The sequence below is a fragment of the Chelonia mydas genome, chromosome 6 (assembly GCF_015237465.2).
Source record: "Chelonia mydas isolate rCheMyd1 chromosome 6, rCheMyd1.pri.v2, whole genome shotgun sequence".
Lineage (NCBI taxonomy): Eukaryota > Metazoa > Chordata > Testudines > Cheloniidae > Chelonia > Chelonia mydas.
This window is the reverse complement of record NC_051246.2, coordinates 71,838,942-71,860,834: the sequence shown is the minus strand read 5'-3', so window position 1 is coordinate 71,860,834 and position 21,893 is coordinate 71,838,942. Positions and strand designations below refer to the sequence as shown.

At 47.1% G+C, this 21,893-nt stretch overlaps 2 protein-coding genes and 1 long non-coding RNA gene across 6 annotated transcripts in view; 2 read left to right on the top strand and 1 right to left on the bottom strand.

The window, feature by feature from the left end:
* Nucleotides 1–5,194, top strand: part of LOC102930407 (transmembrane protein 151B) — a 37,115-nt gene extending 31,921 nt beyond the window's left edge. Inside the window, exon 2 of the mRNA XM_007055774.3 lies at nt 839–5,194. Coding sequence (XP_007055836.1) covers nt 839–2,269 — 1,431 coding nt within the window. The 3' untranslated portion in view covers nt 2,270–5,194. The remainder of the gene's footprint in view (nt 1–838) is intronic.
* Nucleotides 5,195–9,120: 3,926 nt separating this feature from the next.
* LOC122466122 lies at nt 9,121–13,355 on the bottom strand. 2 transcript variants are annotated; one of them, XR_006291408.1, is made up of 4 exons: nt 13,125–13,355; nt 12,289–12,549; nt 10,546–10,634; nt 9,121–10,469 (listed from the first exon to the last, which is right to left on the bottom strand). It is a non-coding gene; the product is annotated as an uncharacterized LOC122466122 (long non-coding RNA). The 2 variants fall into 2 exon arrangements; XR_006291407.1 differs by lacking the exon at nt 12,289–12,549.
* TYRO3 (TYRO3 protein tyrosine kinase) overlaps nt 13,325–21,893 on the top strand; it is a 53,156-nt gene continuing 44,587 nt past the window's right edge. Inside the window, exons 1-2 of one of the 3 annotated variants that reach the window (XM_007055773.4) lie at nt 13,325–13,935; nt 18,245–18,428. In XM_007055773.4, the coding sequence (XP_007055835.2) occupies nt 13,842–13,935; nt 18,245–18,428 (278 nt within the window). In that variant the 5' untranslated portion in view covers nt 13,325–13,841. Of the gene's footprint in view, nt 13,936–18,244; nt 18,429–21,606; nt 21,663–21,893 lie in introns of those variants that run through there. The other 2 variants (XM_037900438.2, XM_043548072.1) reach the window with 2 other exon arrangements.

Below are 21,893 nucleotides of genomic sequence, written 5' to 3'. Positions count from 1 at the left end.
TCTTTCATTACAAATTAAACACTACGTGGGGTGTTGTCATGAAGGGCCTGAAAGCGAAGACAAGCAGCTTATGTTTGATACAAAAGAGAAGAAGGAGTCCATGAAGGGATACAAAGAGAGGGGTGACATGGTCAAAGAGACAGGATAGGGAATTATCTTTGCCTTCTGAATGGATATGAAGAGGGCACAATTGCCTTTGTCAGAGAAAAGGATGTGGCAGTAATTGGGATGCGAGATGATGAGAAGACTGGATGAGAGTTTTAGCTGTGTGTATGGATAGGAATGGCCATATCCTAGAGATGTTAAGCAGAAAGAATCTAGAAACCTGGATGTGAGGACCTAGACAGAAGTCTGAATCAAAGATGACATCTGGGTTATGGGCATGCGTGACAGGAAGAATGGTGGTGTGAAAGGAGGTAGCAGAGAGAATTTTGGAAGAAAGATCTGTTTTAGCCATATTTGGCCTGAGCTGACGGCTATACATCCACAAGGAGATGTCAGAGAGACAGGCTGCGATTTTAGTTTGACCAGAAGGAGAGAGGTCTGGAGTACATTTGCTGTCGGTACAGGCCAGCACCATGTTACTCCCATTGTGGAGCAAGGAGAGAAAAGGGAAGGTGTTGTGCCTTGGAGAGACATTTCTAAGGCATAATGCCTTATGGGGCTACTCCTGTGACTGCAGTTTATGCAGACCACACCTTACTGAGGGCTCTGCCTACAGGTCCAAGCTAGCCCTAAGGCATTCAGTGGCTAAGACAAACACAATCTTGAAAGTAAGAGTCATGTATTATATAAAATGATGCCACTGACATAAATTACTCTTTCTCTCGCTTCTCAGCAACGCCCTGTCAAGCAGTCCTTGAGTGCCTCCATGTGCAGAGAATCCCACTGGAAATGCCTCCTCCTTTCCATCCTTATGTATGGCTGCCTGGGTGCTGTGGCCTGGTGTCAGCTAGCCCGAGTCACCAAGCTCAGCTTTGATAGCTCCTTCAAAGGCAAGTCTATGATCTACCATGATAGCCCGTGCTCTGATGGCTATGTCTACATCCCTCTAGCCTTCCTCACCATACTGTATGTGGCCTACCTGGTGGAATGTTGGCACTGCCATGCCAAAAGTGAACTCCAGTACAAAGCGGATGTGGACAGCATCTATGACCGTATCAACCGCATGCAGCAGGCCACTCCCTGTATTTGGTGGAAGGCCATCAGCTACCACTTTGTGCGACGCACCCGGCAGGTGACCCGGTACCGCAATGGTGATGCCTATACCACCACACAGGTCTACCATGAGCGGGTCAACACACATGTGGCTGAAGCTGAGTTTGACTACTCTCACTGTGGATTCAAGGACATTTCCAAGGAGCTGCTAGGCCTGGAATGCTACACAGCCACAAAACTGAAGTTCACCAAGTGCTTCAGCTTTGCCAACACAGAGTCAGAGAACGCATACCTGACCCAGAGGACTCACTTTTTCACAGAAATTGAGGGGCTGGATGACTACATGGAGGTCAGGGAAGGCATGCAGCTCAAAAACATAGACTTCAAAGAGCTTATGATGGCCTATGGGGACCCAGAGCATCTCCCATGGTACGTGTCCCACTATACTTTCTGGGTGGCAGCTGTCTTGATGATCTCCTGGCCACTGCGGGTGCTCATAGAGTATCGGACTGCGTATGTGCACTACCACATTGAGAAGCTCCTAGGCCTAGAGTACACAGTGCCCGGCATAGCAGAGGAGCCCCTGTATAGGTATTGCATGCCCCGGGATAACACTCAGGACAGCACTGAACTGGAATGGCACATCTGTACCAATCGACAGCTGATCCCCAGCTACTCGGAGGCCATGCTCCTGGACCTGACAGACTCCCCTGTGTACAACGGCTACTCCATGCGTGGGTACAGTGAAATAGCTCATGGCTGTGAGCGCTGCAATCAGGCCTCCAGCACCTCCTCCATCTTCTCCCGCTACGCCTTCCACAGTGGCAGCGGAAACTCACACCTCTCCCTCAACACCAGCCGCTTCTCTTTGTGCCGGGTTCATGGTTCTCACAGGACAGGCCTCTGGAGGAGTTGCAGCAGCAGCATTGCAGACCGTGGCTGCCAGGATGAACAGTGTTGCTCTTACTCTAGCCAGCTCGCCATCAATGAAAACCCACCCACCTACCAGGATGCCCGCTTTTTCCCAGTGTTAATTGTGCACAGATCTGAAGGGCACGAGGGAAGGCGCTTCTATATCCGGCGCTCATCCTGCCTGGAGACATCTCTGTGATCAGGCCTTATGGCTCTATGGCTCCTCTCTCCCCAGGACAGCTCCAGTGCACTAGTGCTGTTTGACAGAGATGGTATCAGCAGGGAAACCGTTAACTTCAAGACTGTGCCACCACACACTAGCTCCACAGGGCAAACTCTCCGATTCTAATTCCCCTCCCTGCCAATGCAAGAAAATATATCCACTCCGACAAGCAGCTACTCATTTCTCTTCCTGCCACTTTCCATTACTTCCCCATCATTAGGTGTCCCCTCTCTTTTTTCCTCTTTCCTACCCTTCTTCCACTCACCAGTCACCCTTTTCTTTCTTCCCCTGTTTCTGTCTCCCCTCTCATTCCCATCTCCAGCCTCCCCTCACATTTCAGTCATTATACTTTGCACCACAACAGCAATTTCCACCTGAGGCTCTCCAAGTGCTTTGCAAACATTGATGCATTTAGTCTCCCAACTCTCTTGTAAGGCAGGAAACTGAGGCCCAGGGAGGTTAAGCGATTCACCCAAGATCACACAGCAGGTCAGTGGCAGAGCCAGAAGCAGAATTCAAATCTGCAGATTCCCAGTCACCTGCTGTTACCACCAGACCAGGTTTATCTTTCCCTCCTCCTTCTCTCATTTACTCCCTCCCTCTTTCACTTCCTCCTGTTCTTCTCTGTCCATGCCTGTCTTCCTTTGTGGCTGTCTCAGTTCTGCTCCCTAAGTTCTCGTCATTCCTTCCCAGGGTTTTAAAGAGTGCTGGATCTTGCCTAATCAAAGTTTCTTCCTTGCTTTCTGGGTACAGCCAGTTAGTACTAGTAAAAAATGGTATCTACAAGGCACAAGTTTAATGGATTAAAGTTTAACACATTTGTATAAACAAAGGGCCTGATACTGAAAGGTGCTGCACACCCAGAACTTTCACTGAAGGGTCAAGCCCCAAAATACTGAAGTTTACCAGTAAAAGGAAAGAACATGCTCCATCTCACCTTTCCTCCTACCCCATCACACTCCCGGGCCTTGTCAATAAACATTTCCTCCTGTTGCTATCCCCAATTCTACTCTTCACAGTTAGCAATGTTGGGGGCACTACTGTAGGCTGAGTGCTGGTGGGCACCACCATTTTTAGCATTGTGATCCTGATTCCCAGTTACTCCATTCCCACACCTGGCACAGGAATGAGGTGGCCAAGGGGCAAGGTGGCCTTTTGTCACCTTTGTCCTCCCCATATTCTGGGGCTGTTTGGGGGTTGCCACAGGCCGCAGTGTAAGTTAGAGCAACCTCAGAGCTGCTCTAACTTAAACTCTATTTCCCATGCTTTCTATGGGCCCTGGGAAACAAAGAATAGCTGTAGCACTGCGTATTAAGCTACATCCCCTGCCCCATTCTCAGCCTCCCACTCCATGGCCCCAACATTAGGGGCTGGGAGCACAACTGGCACAGGGCCTGTATCATAGAATCATAGAATATCAGGGTTTGAAGGGACCTCAGGAGGTCATCTAGTCCAACCCCCTGCTCAAAGCAGGACCAATCCCCAATTTTTGCCCCAGATCCGTAAATGGCCCCATCGGCCCCCTAAAGGATTGAACTCACAACCCTGGGTTTAGCAGGCCAATGCTCAAACCACTGAGCTATCCCTCCCCCCTAGTTCTATGCTAGTTCTATGCTGGCCAGGAGGCCCTTTATATAGGGATATCCTTGGGGTGCTGTTTCTTCTCCCCATAAGGCCCCTTTATGCTGCCAGACCATGGTAAAGCTGCCTTAGTGTAATGCCAGATTGGCCCCTGTGTCATCTAATCCTGCTCAGAGCAGGTCTAAATGACACACTGGTTAAAACAGCGGCGGCAGCCCATGACACATCTACAACAGAGTGCTCTGCTACTGGTGGAGCTGAACTGCCGTTAGCAATAGCAGACAAGGCTCTAGGCTCTGTCAGTGGCACTCCTGCTTTCCCATCTTGGGAGTCAGCATTTTTTAAACATTTCCTAGCTCCAAGATCTGAACGAATCAAAGGCGGCTGACCATTCTCAGGAACTGCTAAGGGACCATCTCAGAATGCAAACCTGCATGCAATGAGTGATTGTCTCACACTGAACAAGACCTAGAAATGTTGTTGGGTGGATCACGGACATCACGATTATCAGTGGCTTACAGTGGATATCAGAATGCACTACAGTATTTTTCAGAAACAATGTGTTTTAGTACCACAGGGCAAATAAATAAAAAGCATTGTCCACTAAGAGATTGTTAACAAATGCTTACTCCCAGATCAGTTTCTTATATATCTACTTGTAATCTGAAATTTGAACTGCCTGTTTGGTATGTGTAGATCATATCTGTATCTATACATATACAGTGGTTTCTTATGGCATTGACTGTTGCATCATGTAAAAATCCTTTCAGTTTAATTATTCTGTTTTTGTAATACTGCATTTATTTCAACACAAGAGAGATAGGGCTTGCTTTCACATATACAACACAAAGTTAATCTGTAAATGATGGTGATTGCAATCAAAAGGTTGTCTCAGTCTACAGGAATTTATTTATTTCTATAAATGTTTTACGTAAGTGACTTCCACTTTGACAGCTAGGCACTAATTACAAAAGTTAGGAAACATACATGATGCTTTTAGTTTATTACCTTTAGAAAAAGTGCTTAGAGTTACTTGCTCCAATGCTTAGAAGAGCCAGTTCTAGGTTTGGGGAGTTTTCAGAGATGGACTCAACTCAAAATCTCAGTTGTGGTAAAATTCAAATCTAGGAAGAATTCAGACCTAGATTCACACTATAATGAGCCACCCAAACCTCAGATCTGAACAAGGCACCCCACCACCACTCAGAATAGGGGGAGATTTTAAATCCAGATCAAGAATCAGATCTGAGCCCTATAGCTTGAGCTCATCTCTAATTATTTTTTAGATGGAGCAGTTAGAATCATAGAATATCAGGGTTGGAAGGGACCTCAGGAGGTCATCTAGTCCAACCCCCTGCTCAAAGCAGGACCAATCCCCAACTAAATCATCCCAGCCAGGGCTTTGTCAAGCCTGACCTTAAAAACTTCTAAGGAAGGAGATTCCACCACCTCCCTAGGTAACGCATTCCAGTGTTTCACCACCCTCCTAGTGAAAAAGTTTTTCCTAATATCCAACCTAAATCTCCCTCACTACAACTTGAGACCATTACTCCTTGTTCTGTTATCCAGCTCCTGCTGAGAATAGTCTAGAGCCATCCTCTTTGGAACCCCCTTTCAGGTAGTTGAAAGCAGCTATCAAATCCCCCCTCATTCTTCTCTTCCGTAGACTAAACATCCCCAGTTCCCTCAGCCTCTCCTCATAACTCATGTGTTCCAGACCCCTAATCATTTTTTTGCCCTTCGCTGGACTCTCTCCAATTTTTCCACATCCTTCTTGTAGTGTGGGGCCCAAAACTGGACACAGTACTCCAGATGAGACTGTTTAAAATATGATTCCCTTTCTCCTTTACATACACACGCACAGAGTTAAACTGAGAGCATATGAAAGACTTAAGAACTGGAGGAGGCTGCAGCTTCCAGAAATACAGGAACTGCACACTTTTCAGCATTATTTCCTACTAGAGGAGGCAAGGCCGGCTCTAGGCACCAGCAAAACAAGCAGGTGCTTGGGGCGGCACATTTCTAGGGGCGACATTCCGGCGCCGGCCATGCCGCCCCTAGAAATGTGACCCCGCCGCTTCAGCTCGCCTCTGCTCCCCCTCCGCCTGCTCCCCTGAGCGCGCCACCACCGCTCCGCTTCTCCCCCCTCCCTCCCAGGCTTGCCGCGCGGCAAGCCTGGGAGGGAGGGAGGAGAAGCCGAGCGGCGGCGTGTTCGGGGGAGGTGGCGGTGGTGGAGCGGAGGTGAGCTGGGGCAGGGAGCGGTTCCTCTACCCCCCCACCCCGTTACTTCCTGCGCTCCCCCTCCCCACCCTCACTCACCTCCACTCCCCCTGCTCCCCTGAACGCGCTGCCTCTCCCTCGCCTGAGAGGGAGGCGGGAGAAGCTGAGTGGCGGCGTGTTCGGGGGAGCAGGCGGAGCGGAGGTGAGCTGGGGGGGGGTTGGGGGGGGAGCTGCAGGAAGCAATGGGGGGGGAAATGCGGCACGTCCGGGAGAGGAGGCGGGGCCGGGGCCGAGGCCGGGCCGGGGCGGAGTTGGGGGGGCACGAAAAAGAAGAGGGGGCGGCTTAAATTTTTTTTGCTTGGGGCGGCAAAAATCCTAGAGCTGGCCCTGAGAGGAGGTGATGGAGAGGTAGAGGAGAGGGGGAAGGGAACACAAAAAGAGACAGAAAAGGGATGATAGAGACATACACATTGAGTGAAAGGAAGGGGTTCAGATGTGTCTAAAGGGCTCTCAGCTGCCGATCACAACCATGTCAGATAACATGGTTACAGTGTGAGTTCCCCCAACACAATTAAAATGTGATTCAGTCTTGGAGTGTAGCTGGAGCCTATGTCTCTGAACTGTGCGAAAACCCCAGTCACATCCAAGGCTCTAGCACAGTCAGTCTGGGGACATGGTTAAAAGGATATTTAGGTGCAAGACTGAGACTGACCCGTGTTTCAACTATGTCAGGGGACAGCCGTATGGTAAGTGGGTCCCTAGACATGGTTATTACTGTGCAAAGTTATTATATGATGTAAACAAGTTGTAACAAATCCATTATTATGATGGGTTGGGCAGAATGTGGGAGACAACTGTTGCCAAACCAATTAATTTAATCTTTTCAGTGAAGTGTTCACTAGATATATGTACTACCTCCATCAGATTTCAGAGTAACAGCCGTGTTAGTCTGTATTCGCAAAAAGAAAAGGAGTACTTGTGGCACCTTAGAGACTAACCAATTTATCTGAGCATAAATAAGTGACTGCTACAGCTCACTTCATCGGATGCATACTGTGGAAAGTGTAGAAGATCTTTTTATACACACAAAGCATGAAAAAATACCTCCCCCCACCCCACTCTCCTGCTGGTAATAGCTTATCTAAAGTGATCACTCTCCTTACAATGTGTATAATAATCAAGTTGGGCCATTTCCAGCACAAATCCAGGTTTTCTCACTCCCCCCCCCCCACACACAAACCCACTCTCCTGCTGGTAATAGCTTATCTAAAGTGACCACTCTCCTTACAATGTGTATTATAATCAGGGTGGGCCATTTCCAGCACAAATCCAGGGTTTAACAAGAACGTCTGGGGGCGGGAGGGGGGGGGCGTAGGAAAAAACAAGGGGAAATAGATTACCTTGCATAATGACTTAGCCACTCCCAGTCTCTATTGAAGCCTAAGTTAATTGTCTCCAATTTGCAAATGAATTCCAATTCAACAGTTTCTCGCTGGAGTCTGGATTTGAAGTTTTTTTGTTGTAATATCGCAACTTCCATGTCTGTAATCGCGTGACCAGAGAGATTGAAGTGTTCTCCGACTGGTTTATGAATGTTATAATTCTTGACATCTGATTTGTGTCCCTTTATTCTTTTACGTAGAGACTGTCCAATTTGACCAATGTACATGGCAAAGGGGCATTGCTGGCACATGATGGCATATATCACATTGGTGGATGTGCAGGTGAACGAGCCTCTGATAGTGTGGCTGATGTTATTAGGCCCTGTGATGGTGTCCCCTGAATAGATATGTGGGCACAGTTGGCAACGGGCTTTGTTGCAAGGATAGGTTCCTGGGTTAGTGGTTCTGTTGTGTGGTATGTGGTTGCTGGTGAGTATTTGCTTCAGGTTGGGGGGCAGCCTGTAGGCAACGACTGGCCTGTCTCCCAAGATTTGTGAGAGCGTTGGGTCATCCTTCAGGATAGGTTGTAGATCCTTAATAATGCGTTGGAGGGGTTTTAGTTGGGGGCTGAAGGTAACGGCTAGTGGCGTTCTGTTATTTTCTTTGTTAGGCCTGTCCTGTAGTAGGTGACTTCTGGGAACTCTTCTGGCTCTATCAATCTGTTTCTTCACTTCCGCAGGTGGGTATTGTAGTTGTAAGAATGCTTGATAGAGATCTTGTAGGTGTTTGTCTCTGTCTGAGGGGTTGGAGCAAATGCGGTTGTATCTTAGAGTTTGGCTGTAGACAATGGATCGTGTGGTGTGGTCAGGGTGAAAGCTGGAGGCATGTAGGTAGGAATAGCGGTCAGTAGGTTTCCGGTATAGGGTGGTGTTTATGTGACCATCGTTTATGAGCACTGTAGTGTCCAGGAAGTGGATCTCTTGTGTGGACTGGACCAGGCTGAGGTTGATGGTGGGATGGAAATTGTTGAAATCATGGTGGAATTCCTCAAGGGCTTCTTTTCCATGGGTCCAGATGATGAAGATGTCATCAATATAGCGCAAGTAGAGTAGGGGCGTTAGGGGAAGAGAGCTGAGGAAGCGTTGTTCTAAGTTGCAATATTACAACAAAAAAACTTCAAATCCAGACTCCAGCGAGAAACTGTTGAATTGGAATTCATTTGCAAATTGGAGACAATTAACTTAGGCTTGAATAGAGACTGGGAGTGACTAAGTCATTATGCAAGGTAACCTATTTCCCCTTGTTTTTTCCTACCCCTCCCCCCAGACGTTCTTGTTAAACCCTGGATTTGTGCTGGAAATGGCCCACCCTGATTATCATACACATTGTAAGGAGAGTGGTCACTTTAGATAAGCTATTACCAGCAGGAGAGTGGGTTTGTGTGTGGCGGGGGGGGGGGGGGTGAGAAAACTTGGATTTGTGCTGGAAATGGCCCAACTTGATTATCATACACATTGTAAGGAGAGTGATCACTTTGGATAAGCTATTACCAGCAGGAGAGTGGGGTGGGAGGAGGTATTTTTTTCATGCTTTGTGTGTATATAAAAAGATCTTCTACACTTTCCACAGTATGCATCTGACGAAGTGAGCTGTAGGTCACGAAAGCTTATGCTCAAATAAATTGGTTAGTCTCTAAGGTGCCACAAGTACTCCTTTTCTTCCTGCAACTTGAATGTCACTTCACTGTCACTCTTGCCAGCACTTCAATTTACTAATGCAGGATGACAGGCCTATCTTCTAACAACTATGGGAACAACTTGTGCCCTTTGAAGCTAAAGTCAAAGGATGGAAAGGACTGGACATTCACATCTGGGTGTGAACTAAGTCAGCTGTTTGGAGACCACCTCATTTAAAACATGGGGAATGTGTGTACAACTGCAGGGGAATAGCAGCAGCAACGACAAAGATGGATGTAATCTAGTAGCCTTTGCAGAATTTGGGACACTAGAGTAAGGCCTTTATTTTTCAGCCATCGGAGAGAGGCTGCGATGGTAATGAAGACAAAGCTGTTTTCTCTTTTGATGGACAGTTCTTTTGTAGGCTCATTTTTCAGCAACCCTCATAATTAGAGCTGGTTGAAAAACAGAGCAAAAAAAATCTGGCCAATATTTAAAAGAAAAAATTTCCTCGTGCCTTTAGAAAAGTCAACACTTTGACCAGCTCTGTAGTTGCTCAAAAAAAAAAAAAAAAAGGGGGGGGTGGGAATCATAAAAATTTCATCATTAAATTTTTCACCAACATTTTGAAATTTAAAAAAAATTCAACATGCTCGACTGGCACTTGACTCTTTGTAGGGCTGAGCTCTTTCTGCCTTTGCCAAAATGCATATAAAGCATCCAATGGGTCAGGTGAAACGTAACACCACAATATCAAAATAGAGGAAGGAAGGAGATAGATTAATTATGCGTCGTTGTGGTGTGTCCTTTATAAATTGATGTGTAATGAACATTGTCATTGGTAGTCTAGGGCCAATACTACAAGGGCACCGGTACACAAAATCATTGATGCTGAAAAGCAAGGAATGTTTGTTCATGATCCTCTGAATCTTAAAAGCATTCAAAAGTCACACGTTCTTTTTGATTTCTTCATGGTAATATAGCACTCCCCCGTAAGTTTTCCCACAGCAGTCTGCAGTCCAACTGGCAAAGTATCCAGGATTTCAGTCCAATTTTCGCACAGTTCTTCATCCTTATCATTGAGGATATAACCGACTTCTGAGAAGATATGAGGCCAGATCCTCAACTGGTGTAAATCAGATGAATTCTATTGAATTCAATAGAGCTAGGCTGAGTTATTCCAGCTGAAAGTCAGGCCTATGGCCCTTAACAAAAAGTTCATATCACATAGTCACGTTTGCCGATAAAGCTGCTCCTGGAGGCTCGTTTTTCGGGACACTGGTAATTAGAGCTAGTTGAGAAACAGGAAAAAAAAATCTGGTGAACGTTTAGACAAATTTTTTCTATACTTGGTCAAAAACTTTTAAAATAATAACCATAAAAGAGTAAATACCTATTTCAGATCTCCCAGCATTTCTTAGGTGCATTCTCTATAGGTTCCTGGCCTTTACCTGAACTCATTGCCAAGATGAGGAGACAGGGCTGTGTGTAAAATAGCACATCAGATAAAAATCTTTATGTACAATTGTTTATATCTCATATAAATCTCTTGTGGGTCAGATCTCTTTTTCTGTGTGTCATTTTTCTATTATTCCATCTTGTTCTCTGTTCATCTGCAGTTTGTTTCAATTATCTTGGCCCTGAGCACACTTGTATGTGAAACATTGTCTAATAATTACAGCATGGGCCTGGGAATCAGGAAATATGGGTCAGTCCTCAATTATGCCACTGACTCTCGGTGTGACTTTGATCAACTCACTTCACTTATCTATACCTGAATTTCCCATTTATCACTGCTTCAATTCCCCCTTCTCTAAATTGGGAATATTGATACCTACACCAGAGGGATATTGTGACATTTGTAAACCTCAGCAGTTGAAATCCTTAGATGAAAGATGCTGTAGAAATGCAAAGAGTTCATATAATGCCCATTACTCTTCACACAAGGCTGCTAAACCTTGAGAACATAGTTACTTTCTATAAGCAATGGCCCACATAAATGTGTGCATCAATATACAGCATATATAGCTAGATTTGTACATATGGATTTAAGGGAGAGATAGAGATTAGCTACAGTGATTATCCTGGAAATGCTTTATGCTTTTAGCAATCATATACACTGAGCATCATAGCCCAAGAACTGACAAGAGCATCATAGTCCCCACAAAGGATCTGCCATGGATTCCTTACCCCGAGAGCACCATGGTTCCCTGCTAGCTGTTTGATATACCTGATTTGTCAGTGTCTCCTCCTTGCCTTTTCATTTCAGATTATAGAAACAGAGGAGGGAGAGAAAACACATTTTCATTATAGTCATGCACCCCTACTTGGCATTGTTCCAACACCTTAGGGATTCCTAACAGAAATACAAATGGATGAGGATTAGTATGAGTGCAGAGACCAGAGCCTGGGGCTTGGGAAACACTGGCATAAGTTATGGAACCCTGCTGTGCCTCAGTTTCCTCATCTGTAGAATGAGGATAGCAATACCTTCCTTCCTCACAGGGGACTTAATTCACAAATGCTTGCCAGGGGAGCCTGAGATGGAAGGCACCATATAAGTGCCACACATCTTAACTATGATTACAAATTGAAAATTGCACTGCGCTATAATGATACTTATGGCGCCTTTCTGCTATGGTTCGCAGGGTGACTATGATGAAAGGACAGAGTCAGGGCAGGGGGGCTGGAACAATTTGTATAGTGGGGGTGCTGAGAGCCATTGAACCAAAGTGTAAACCCTGGATAGGATGGAAAACACTTCAAGCCACAGGGTGAGGCAGCACCCTCAGCATCCCTAGTTCCAGCACCTTTGTGTCAGGCTATTTGTTATAACCGTCACAGGGTTCTTTTCCCCCTCACAAAAATAGCTCCATGGAAACTCAAAGCTAAAATCTGTTCCCTTTTCATAGGCTACATCGTCCCTTACATTTTGACAAGTGGAGGGGACCCAAATCAAGCCGACTAGGTCTGGGGGACACAGAATATCCCCCAACTGTGCCAAAGCTCCTCTGCAGATGAGCTGCAGGGACTAGGGTTCACATACTGGGAGGAGGCTGGCCTTGGTATCATTTCCCCACCATAAGCCTTGTGGGGAAATACCTCTCTACCATAATGCCTCATCAGTCAGCATTACCTTCTGTGCCTCACTGCTGCAGGCACTCCCAGTGGGGAGGGTTGAGGGCTTTGCTATGAGTGCAGAAGCAGTGCAGAAGCACAAAGGCCTGGTGTGGATAACCCAAGCCTCTTCAGTGTTTGGGAGATCGGGGCTTGGGTCTGAAATGCCCAGTTGTGCTTGTGTCAGCACAATCCATTCCCTTGCTCCCAGATAGTTCAAGTCAACTGAGAGGCACTTCTGCTGGAGGAAACTGAGGCCAAAGCTTTCAGACAAAGTTACCTAGTAAGTTAGGTTTCAGAGTAGCAGTCGTGTTAGTCTGTATTCGCAAAAAGAAAAGGAGGACTTGTGGCTGAATGCATCCGATGAAGTGAGCTGTAGCTCACGAAAGCTTATGCTCAAATAAATTTGTTAGTCTCTAAGGTGCCACAAGTCCTCCTTTTCTTTCTAGTAAAATTGATCTCTTAAAGCCATAGTTAGACACCAGTACAAGTGGCCTGATTTTCACATGCAGTGATCAAGCCCCCAGGGACTCTCACTGATTTCATTAAGAGGTATGAGTGCTCAGCATCTTTGAAAATCAGGCCACTTATTTAGGAGCCTGTATATGGGTTTAGGACCCTAATGAGCACCCACATTTGAATTTTTTTTGCTCTCAATCTCCTTCTCCTAAACGGATTTTTCCCCCCTGTGTAGTGGACAAGTTAACGGCAAAATGGTTTTCCTCCACCCCACAAGCATGCCCCCTTGTTTGTTGTAGGGTTGCTCACCAGAGAGCTGGCCTGCTGGCATTTATTTAAAATAATAAATAGCACCAAAGCATTTCCTTGGGGGGTAAAAGCCATATAAAGAATTACCTGGACCTTGCAAATAAACTCTTGCCAGGAAGGTAGGTTACATTTTGACTGGTGCAACCTCGAATATCCCTTTCCATCAGGAAATTCCTGGGGGGAGACACTGACTCTGCAGATCTGTTATTTTCCACTTTATTAAAAGTTCAGGAAGCTTGGATAATAAATAGATTATATAAATATTCATGAGGAGTGATGTCATAGGTAGGTGTGTGTGCGGGGGCGGGGGGTGCAAACCAGCTCTGTGACTGCCTGACAGCGCCATTTCCTGGAGGAAGAACAGGAATAAGAAGAGCCGAAGGAATTAGCAGCCGCAGCAGCAGAAGGTGGCCAGAGCGAGAGAAGCAGCCGTGGCTGCGGGGACTCCATGCAGCCCGAGGCCAGCAGAGGGAGACCGCCCTGCCTTGCATTCCCTCTCGTGTAAAGTGACCCGCTCTGGGAGGAGGGAGGAAAAAGCGATCGGGAGTTTGGGGGCTTCCTGAAACTTCCCCTACACACTCCTCCTCCCCGGGCCGGCGCGGGGCAGCAGCAGGGCCCGCTCCCGCCGAGCGAGCCCGGGGGAAGCGGCGTGAGAAGTTTGCACTGCAGCCTCCCCTGGGAGCTTCTTGGCAAAGGGCACCGCTTTGGGGAGGGGGGTTCCTTCCTCCTCCTCTCGGAGCAAGAAGCAGCCGCCAGCGTGGAGCTGGGGGGGATGCGGCTGCTGACGATGAAGATGCGGGAGAGATGGAGATGAAGCAGAGCATGGGGATCCCGGGGCTCCTGTTGCTGCTGCTGGGACTATGGGCTCTGGCGCTCCGGGAGGCGGCTGCTGAAGCAGGTAAGGCTGCCGGGGCACAGGAGGGAGAATTGCCGCTCGCCCGGGCTGGAGGCTGAGCGCCGACCCTGGCAGGCTCTGTAAGGGGCTGATCTTCCGAGGGGTAACGAGGAAACGTTCGGCCCAGCGCTTCTCGGCTGCTGCCTTGTTATTGAACCTGGCGCCCAGCCAGCGGCTGTTGGCTTTTGCCCTGATCGTCAATTTCGTACCGAGCCGGAGCTCTGGGTCCGCCCCACCCCAGCGCGTGTAAAGCTCCTGCTGACACGGCACGAACTCCGCTCCTGGGGCTGGACTGCGCGCGGGAGAGGGGTTCCCCCCGGGGGGAGGGCTCCCTTTCAAGACCGACACACTGCACTTGACGGAGTCCTTCTAGTCTTGAGTGTATTGCTCAGATCCTCACCTACTGCCTACTCAGCTGGAGCTGAGACAAGTGCCACGCCGCTGGAGAACACTATATTTTATGGGGGAGGAGAGGGAAGGTGACTGTTAGCATTTTGGAGGGCTGTGGTCTACCTGCGCGATCTATGATTGTGAGTTACTCTGCATGAACTGTTTTCAGCAAACTAATTTTTTTTTTAAAAAAACGTAGCTTCTTTTTTATTGTTGCCCAATTGACCGTAAACAGGTCTTGATTTTGACAAACTTAGTTGCTGTTTTCAACGGCATGACCGTTTCTGTGAACAATTTTTAGCGTATACCTTCTGGAAATGGTTGGGATGCACTATTTGCTCTTTGCACCATGGGTTTGGTCACCCAACTGGCATGGTAATATTTCTGTCCCCTGATGGGATGCCTTGGCCATAAAGAGTGCTGAAAGTGAGGCTCCTCAATCCATATTTAGGCACCTAAAGAAGTGGCCTAATTTTCCAAAGTGATGCTTGACGCCTCTGACGATGAGACAGTGCATTTATGGATCAGGCCATCTGTGCCTAAATGTGGGTTGAGGAGCCACAGTAGGCACCTACACTTGAAAATGTTGCCCCCAAGTTTTCTATCTCCCACACATGATTTCCTTTGTAGCAGAGGTTGACTTCAATGGGACCTGCTGATCGCTCAGCTCTTTTGAAATTCAGATTGCTTATTTATGTGCCTATATTTGGGGAGGGTCTAAGTATACATAATCCTGCCTCAGTGTGTTTGGGGGTGGACTAGATAACCTCTTGAGATCCCTTCCAACCCCACATTTCTATGGATTAAGGAGCCTAACTTTAGGCATCCATATTTGAAAGTCTTGTCCATAAGCTTTAAAAACATAAAGACGCCCCCTTTCTGTTTGTGAATTATCCACCAATGTTTGCCTATGTGTGACTAATAACAAAAGCTTTCCAAAATGGTGAAGAGAGCACTTCTAGTGCAAATGCTCATGGGAATACTGATTCAACACTCGTATTTATGAACCTTATGCTTGCTGTGAATATTCTTGTGAATAAGACCTGGATGGTGGCAAATAAATAGAGTCCTGAATACCAGTTAATTGAGTCAGTGGGAATGTTTGCAAATGTATTGTTCCTGTATTTGCAGAGCTCAGATTGCTATATAGGAAGGCCAGGTGATAATCCATTTCTATATGGCTTTTGTTTGTTTGCCTTCTAGCCTACATTTTCCTAGTTTCACCTACAAGAAGACATACAAAGATTTGATTTTATAGCCTAATCCTTCCACAGACACGTTTCTTATTGACTTCACTGGGAATTTAGGTCTCAATCCTACATTTAGATCCACATGGGTGGAGCACTGTTGGTTTCAAGGGTTTGCCTTGTAGATTTTGATTGCTAGATTGGGGACCTCAGGTATCAAAGGAATGGAAGGTCTTTTTGCCTTAGTAGGTAGAAGTCTGCAGTTATCTGTTTCTCCCTCCACTCCAAAAACAACTTCAAAAAACTTCTGTCAGTAGTAATCAAAAGGTACAGAGATGATAAACTAACAAGTAAAATACACTGTGCACAGGGACAACTGGTGCACTCATTTGTTGCCCATTCTGTATGATAGGCAGTACAAAGTTAATATGATTTCATTTCCTAATCAGTTATGAATCTTTACTTCTACAGTGCTCACATTTTGGGGGGGAATAGCTAGTTTTTATTTCCTGCACTTAGTAAAAATGTAATGAGGTAAAAACGGGGAGTGGGAGAGTAGGCGGAGGACTACTGGAAAGTAAACATTAATCTTAACTTCTCAAGTGTACAAAAAACCCAAGCACCCAACCTGGGTGCACCATTCCCTTCTCTTCAGAAAAAGGTGCTGCAGCTGAACTGCGTCTTACGGATGACAGAAATGTGTGTCTGTTAAAAATCCCCGTGTTATTGTTTTCCCTTTCCTTTCAGCTCACCTCGACTTGTGGATTACACAGAAGTGCTGTTGAAAATAGCCAAATAGAGTATAGTTAGCACTGTCCTTTAATTTCTTGCATAATCAGTTTGGCTGGGAACTGAAACCTTTGAAGGCCTTCCAGATATCTTGTTGTGTACATTGTGATTAACCCTTTTCGGCAAAGCAGACTGTAGCAAGCGAAGTCATTTGCTGTTTCAGTAAGACACCTATTACGAAAGAGTGTCTGCCAGTTTGTGTGTGCATTTGGATACCTGGCTACATTAGGTTTATATAAAACAGATGGATGTACTGTGAAATTTTAATGCTCTGTTTCACTATTATGCATGGTGAGAAGGAGGATGCTTTCTGGGACACACTGGGACGTGTAATTTATGCCACTTTCACGTTAAGTAATCTGAGGTTAGATCATCCTCCCTCAGTTAGGTGATTAATTCCTTTGCCCAACCAAAGCATTGCTGCACCTAAAATTAAATGATCACTTTACTAGTTTCAGTGCTCTTAGTAAATTTGCTAAATTAACAGCTCTTCATCTTTATTTACAGTTGCTAAAACACAGCTGAAAATACGCAAAATATTTTTCTGATATCACTATGCCATGGAAGCATTTACCGCTGTTACCAGGGGGATGCCATGTAATGGCAAACGGGAAATGGGGTACCAGACTATTTCTGTATTCAAATGCAATTCATGCTGTGAAAAAGTTTGAGAACAGCCTGGCTACATGCTTAATTAAGGGCAATCTTGGCTTCACAGTGTTTTTCTGTCAGGGTGTGGTGGGCTGGAATGTCATCTGGTGATAGAACTGACCGCATGTGAGCAGAGCTAGGGTCATAATTCTGCACGGCTGGTCAAGGGCAACATAGTGATGGTCAGGTTAACCTTTCTCTGAAGGGTCCGGTATAGGCCACTAACAGAGGTAGGATACCAGACTAGACTGAACCATTGGTCTGTTTTAGTCTGCCAGTCCCTGTGGTAATGGAAAGGAAAAGGCTACTTTCCCCAGCAGGACTGGATATTTTACCTCTGTCTTCCACCTTTCTGCTTTATCCAAGGTCTCCTTTTCTCCCCTCATTCCTCATATACATGCCCATCTTTAAAAAATGCACTTATCCAGTTGGTTTCTGTGTTTTTACAAGGTGACATATTCCACACATTCACTTCTCATTGAGGGGAGTGCTTCCCACCCACACGCAACTGCGCTTTGGGCCAAATGCTGATCACTTTTACACCAATGTCAGTCACAGCAACTCCTCTGATTTCAGCGGAGTTATGCTAGATTTACACTGATGTAACAGATCCAAATTAGGCCGTTTGTCGGTTCTGGAGATACACAGTGGCTGGCTGAAGTATTCTCCCACCACATACTATGGAAAAATGTGTTCTGGAAACAGTTTTTTCCCTCTGATAGGAATCCTTTAAAGTATGCTTTACTTTCACTGGGTTTATAAATTGCATTGGAGCTTTTGTAATGCAGGGGAACAGTGTACACTGAGTAACCTGCTGTGATTGAGTCTAAAATCCCAGTTCTTTACAAATGGAACAGAAGTGACGACTTAGTAGTAGTATAGGAACATACCATAGCAGCTGAAAAGTGAGAGAGGGCCTGGGGGCGGCATGGTACCATTCTGAGGGAACACACACATCACCACTGTCAAGCACTGCTGTGAAGAAGCCTGCGGCATTCCTATCTAGCTGTAACTGGATGCTGCTGTGTGGAAGCTCATCCTGCTGCTATCCAGATTGGCACTGGCTTTGAAGAAGCCCTGTATAGATTCAGCCTCTGCCATTTTCAAGTAATTTGGAATGTCAGTGTTCTCATCATGAAACAAACGTAATAACGCTCTGGCGAGGCAGTTAGAAAACTGTGCAGTGTGTTCTTGTACTGTATGTCCTTACAGACCACCAACCTAGATTAATTTGCTGTACTCCAACCCCCACTTCTTTTGGGGCTGGGGAGGAGGAGTATATTTTTTTTTTTTAGGTATGAAATTGACAGGATCTCCAATCAAATTAAAGGTGTCCCAGGGTCAGCCGGTGAAACTAAATTGCAGCCTCGAGGGAATGGAGGACCCAGAGATGTTGTGGATCAAGGATGGAGCGGTGGTGCAGAGTGTAGACCAGGTGTACATTCCAGTAGATGAAGAACACTGGATCGGTTTCCTCAGGTACAACAGCTGTGGAGGAGATAGACTATTATGGAAGCTACTGGGCCAAATTCTCCTGTCAGTTACTTCAGTGGAACCCCACTGACCACCATGTGATTGTACCTTTATACCTTGCCTGGGCATGACTGAGAGTGGAATTTGATCCACTGTGTTTAAGTCACTAAGGAAGGGTTGAATCGTAGCTGGGGGAATCTGACAAGGCTCCTAGATACTGTGGTGATGGGTGCTTTGGAAATGCCTGTGATAGATAGACAGGTGGCCAAGAGGAGAAAGGTATTGCTTATCCTATTAGCAGTTCTTTACGCCATCCAGTCCTGTGGAATCTATGTTGAAATTGTGAAGAGATATTTAGCCTTATTTCTGTCCACTCCCTTTAAAAAGAAATTTAACACTTTTCTCCCATTCTGTGTTGTGTGCACACCTGAGTGATATTGTGGGTACAGAATGGCTCAAAGGATTATTAAATGGGAGCAAAGCCTCTCACTTTAAATCTCCAGTTCAAATCCAACCTCAGTCAGTTGTGTCTAAGGATCATTGCCATCTGAAGTCTCTTCAGTGGTCACAGCCCAGTTACCAGTAAATAGTTCTTCACCACCACAGTTGGTAGCCTTGCTGCAAGTCTCAGCAGAGGACTGAATAGACCTGGAGACTGAATTACCCCATCAAATTCTTCCCGGGGGTCCCCCTAGGCCAGAGCTAAGGATCATTGCCAGGGTGGTCAGGGGAAGCTTTTGCTGGTTCTGTCCATGCTGTATCTAGATAATCAATAGGTATCAATCTAGATAATCAATAGTCCAGCTCCTTTACCAGCACTGGAAAATGAACAAAACACAAAGCAGCATGGTAGGATGCTTTCACCTTGTGTGTTCTAATAAGCTCTGCAGTGCAGCTGGAAGCTTACATTCTGACCTGGATAAATAAGTTCTCTCTCTTACAATCATTAATTCTTTTCCTCTCCCTCTCTCTGACTAAAAGGGTTAGGTGTCCTAATTAAAATTAGACTCTTGGGACCACATTTCAATCCTGTTTGGAGAGGAGGATTTGTCACGCACACCATCCCTTAGTCATTCCAGCATATTTACTCCAGCATTTATATCAGGCCTGCTGTTGTCAGAGGTCCAAAAAGCTGCTGTAGGGCCAGCCTTTTATACCTTTTCTTCAGCAGGAGGTGGCCTCTCGTGCATCCCGGGGGTAGTAGTGGGTTAAGCAAGGGCCCATGCTCCATCTCAGACTCCTTTCTCCCTGCATAAAGGGAGCCTGGTACCAACAGCACGCTCTGAGATAGAATGTACTTGGAACTGCCAGGCTCAGTCTAGGATCACCCATTCGCAAACACAGGCCTCCTCGCCTCCTTTGGATTAGCATATCTTGGGGTTTAATACCTGTCACTAATAGGATTGCCAACTGTCTAATCACACAAACCCAAACACCCTTGCCCTGCCCCTGCCCCAAGGCCCCACCCCTTCCCTGTCCCACTTCCCTGTCCCACTCACTCCATCCCCCCTCTCTCCGTCGCTTGTTCTCCCCCACTCTCACTCACTCTCACCGGGCTGGGACAGGGGGGTGGGGTGCAGGAGGGGATGCGGGCTATGGGCTGGGGCTGAGGGGTTCCAAGTGTGGGAGGGGGCTCCAGGCTGAGCCTGGGGCAGGGGGTTGTGATGCGGGAGGGTGTGCGGGGTGCAGGCTCTAGGAGGGAGTTTGGGTGCAGGAGAGGCCTGGGGCAGGGGATTGGGGTGCACGAGGGGGTGTGGGTTCTGGGAGGGAGATTGGGGTGCGGGCTCGAGGAGGGGGCTCAGGGCTGGGGCAGGGGTTTGGGGTGCAGGAGGGGGTGAGGGGTGCAGGCTGGAAGTTTGGGTGTTGGAGGGGGCTCAGGGCTGGGGCAGGGAGTTGGGGTGCAGGAGGGGGTGAGGGGTGCAGGCTCCGGGTGGGTGGGGCTTACCTCAGGCAGCTCCCAGTTGGCAGCGCCGTGGGACTAAGGCAGATTCCCTACCTGCCCACACCACTCCCAGAAGCAGCCGGCACGTCCCTGCGGCCTCTGGGGCAGGGGGCTCCACGTACTGACCCTACCTGCAGGCACTGCCCCCGCAGCTCCCATTGGCCACAGTTGTTGGCCAATGGGAGCTGTGGAGTCAGCGCTTGGGGCCAGACTTTTAGTGGCCTAAAATCTCCCAGTTTGGCTTCAGTAGCCTCCGGGAGATAGAGCCCGATTCCGGGAGACTCACAGTGAAACCAGGAGGGTTGGCAACCCTAGACGAGTTCCTGGGATTTCATGGATTAATACAAAAGGGACCAGTAGATCATCTAGTCTGACTTCTTGCATAACACAGGCCATCACATTTCACTCAGTTGCCCCTATACTGAGTGAGCCCAATAGGCTAAAGCATTTCAGTTCTCAGGAGACTAAGCTGCTGTGTGCCACAAGCAGAGAACAGGAGAGACCAAGGTGCCACCAATGCCCTGTAATGGCAGGGGAGTGATTAGGTAGGATATGCCCAGATGATCCCAGCAAGTGAACCATGCATCATGCTGCAGAGGACAGCAAAACAAAAACCCCAAAGTCCCAATTAATCTGATCTAGGGGAAAATTCCTTCCTGACCCAAACCTGGCAATCAGTCTGACCCTGAGCATCTGAGCAAGACCCCTCCAGCCAGGCATCTAGACACAGGATTCTCTGTACCACTTCACGGCAGTCATCCACCCCGTTCAGTGTCCCATCTTCAGCTACGGTCAATCTTTGACACTAAAAATCCCCAAACAGAATACAGCTAGCCAGTTGTGCATGGGGGGAGGGGAACTCTTCCGGACCCCTGCAGTGAACTGTCTGAAACTTCAAAGCATGAGACTTGATTATAGATGAACAGGCTGCAATAAACCTTCCTCTGATAGGAAAAATCTGTGTGCAGTAATCCACCCTGCAGCACTGCATCATATACCATCTCCGTTATAGTCCCCGCCCCCAGATTAAGGACTTTTTTGTCTCCCCACACTCCCTCGTTCTCCCGGTCTGATCTCCATAGCCCTTTCTCACCCCTCATACTCCTCCACTGACAATAGCTCCACAGCATCAGAGCTGAGTCTGGGTGCTGGATCTAGATATGGCCATTTTCTTTTTCTGTTTCCTTCTTCCTCTAAAGTGATCATTTCAACCACCCACTGTTTTATGACTTTCTCCTACAGTCACTGTGTTTCAGAACATGCGGCTGGACGGGCAGGACAGCTGGTTTCATCTGAAGGTACAGCTCTGAAAATCAGGCTGTAGTGGGAGCATTTTCTTCCCTTCCCTCTTCCACCCTGCACATTCACCCCATCACCAAGACCAACTGTTGGCATAAAAAAAGGGAGCATCAGATCTGCTCGGGGTCCCTGCATGGCAGCAGATGCATGGCTGCAACATCACAAGGGTGCATTTTGCATTTGTATAATCAAAGGGCACTCTCACGTTCTCTGCGGTCTTTGGTACCTGA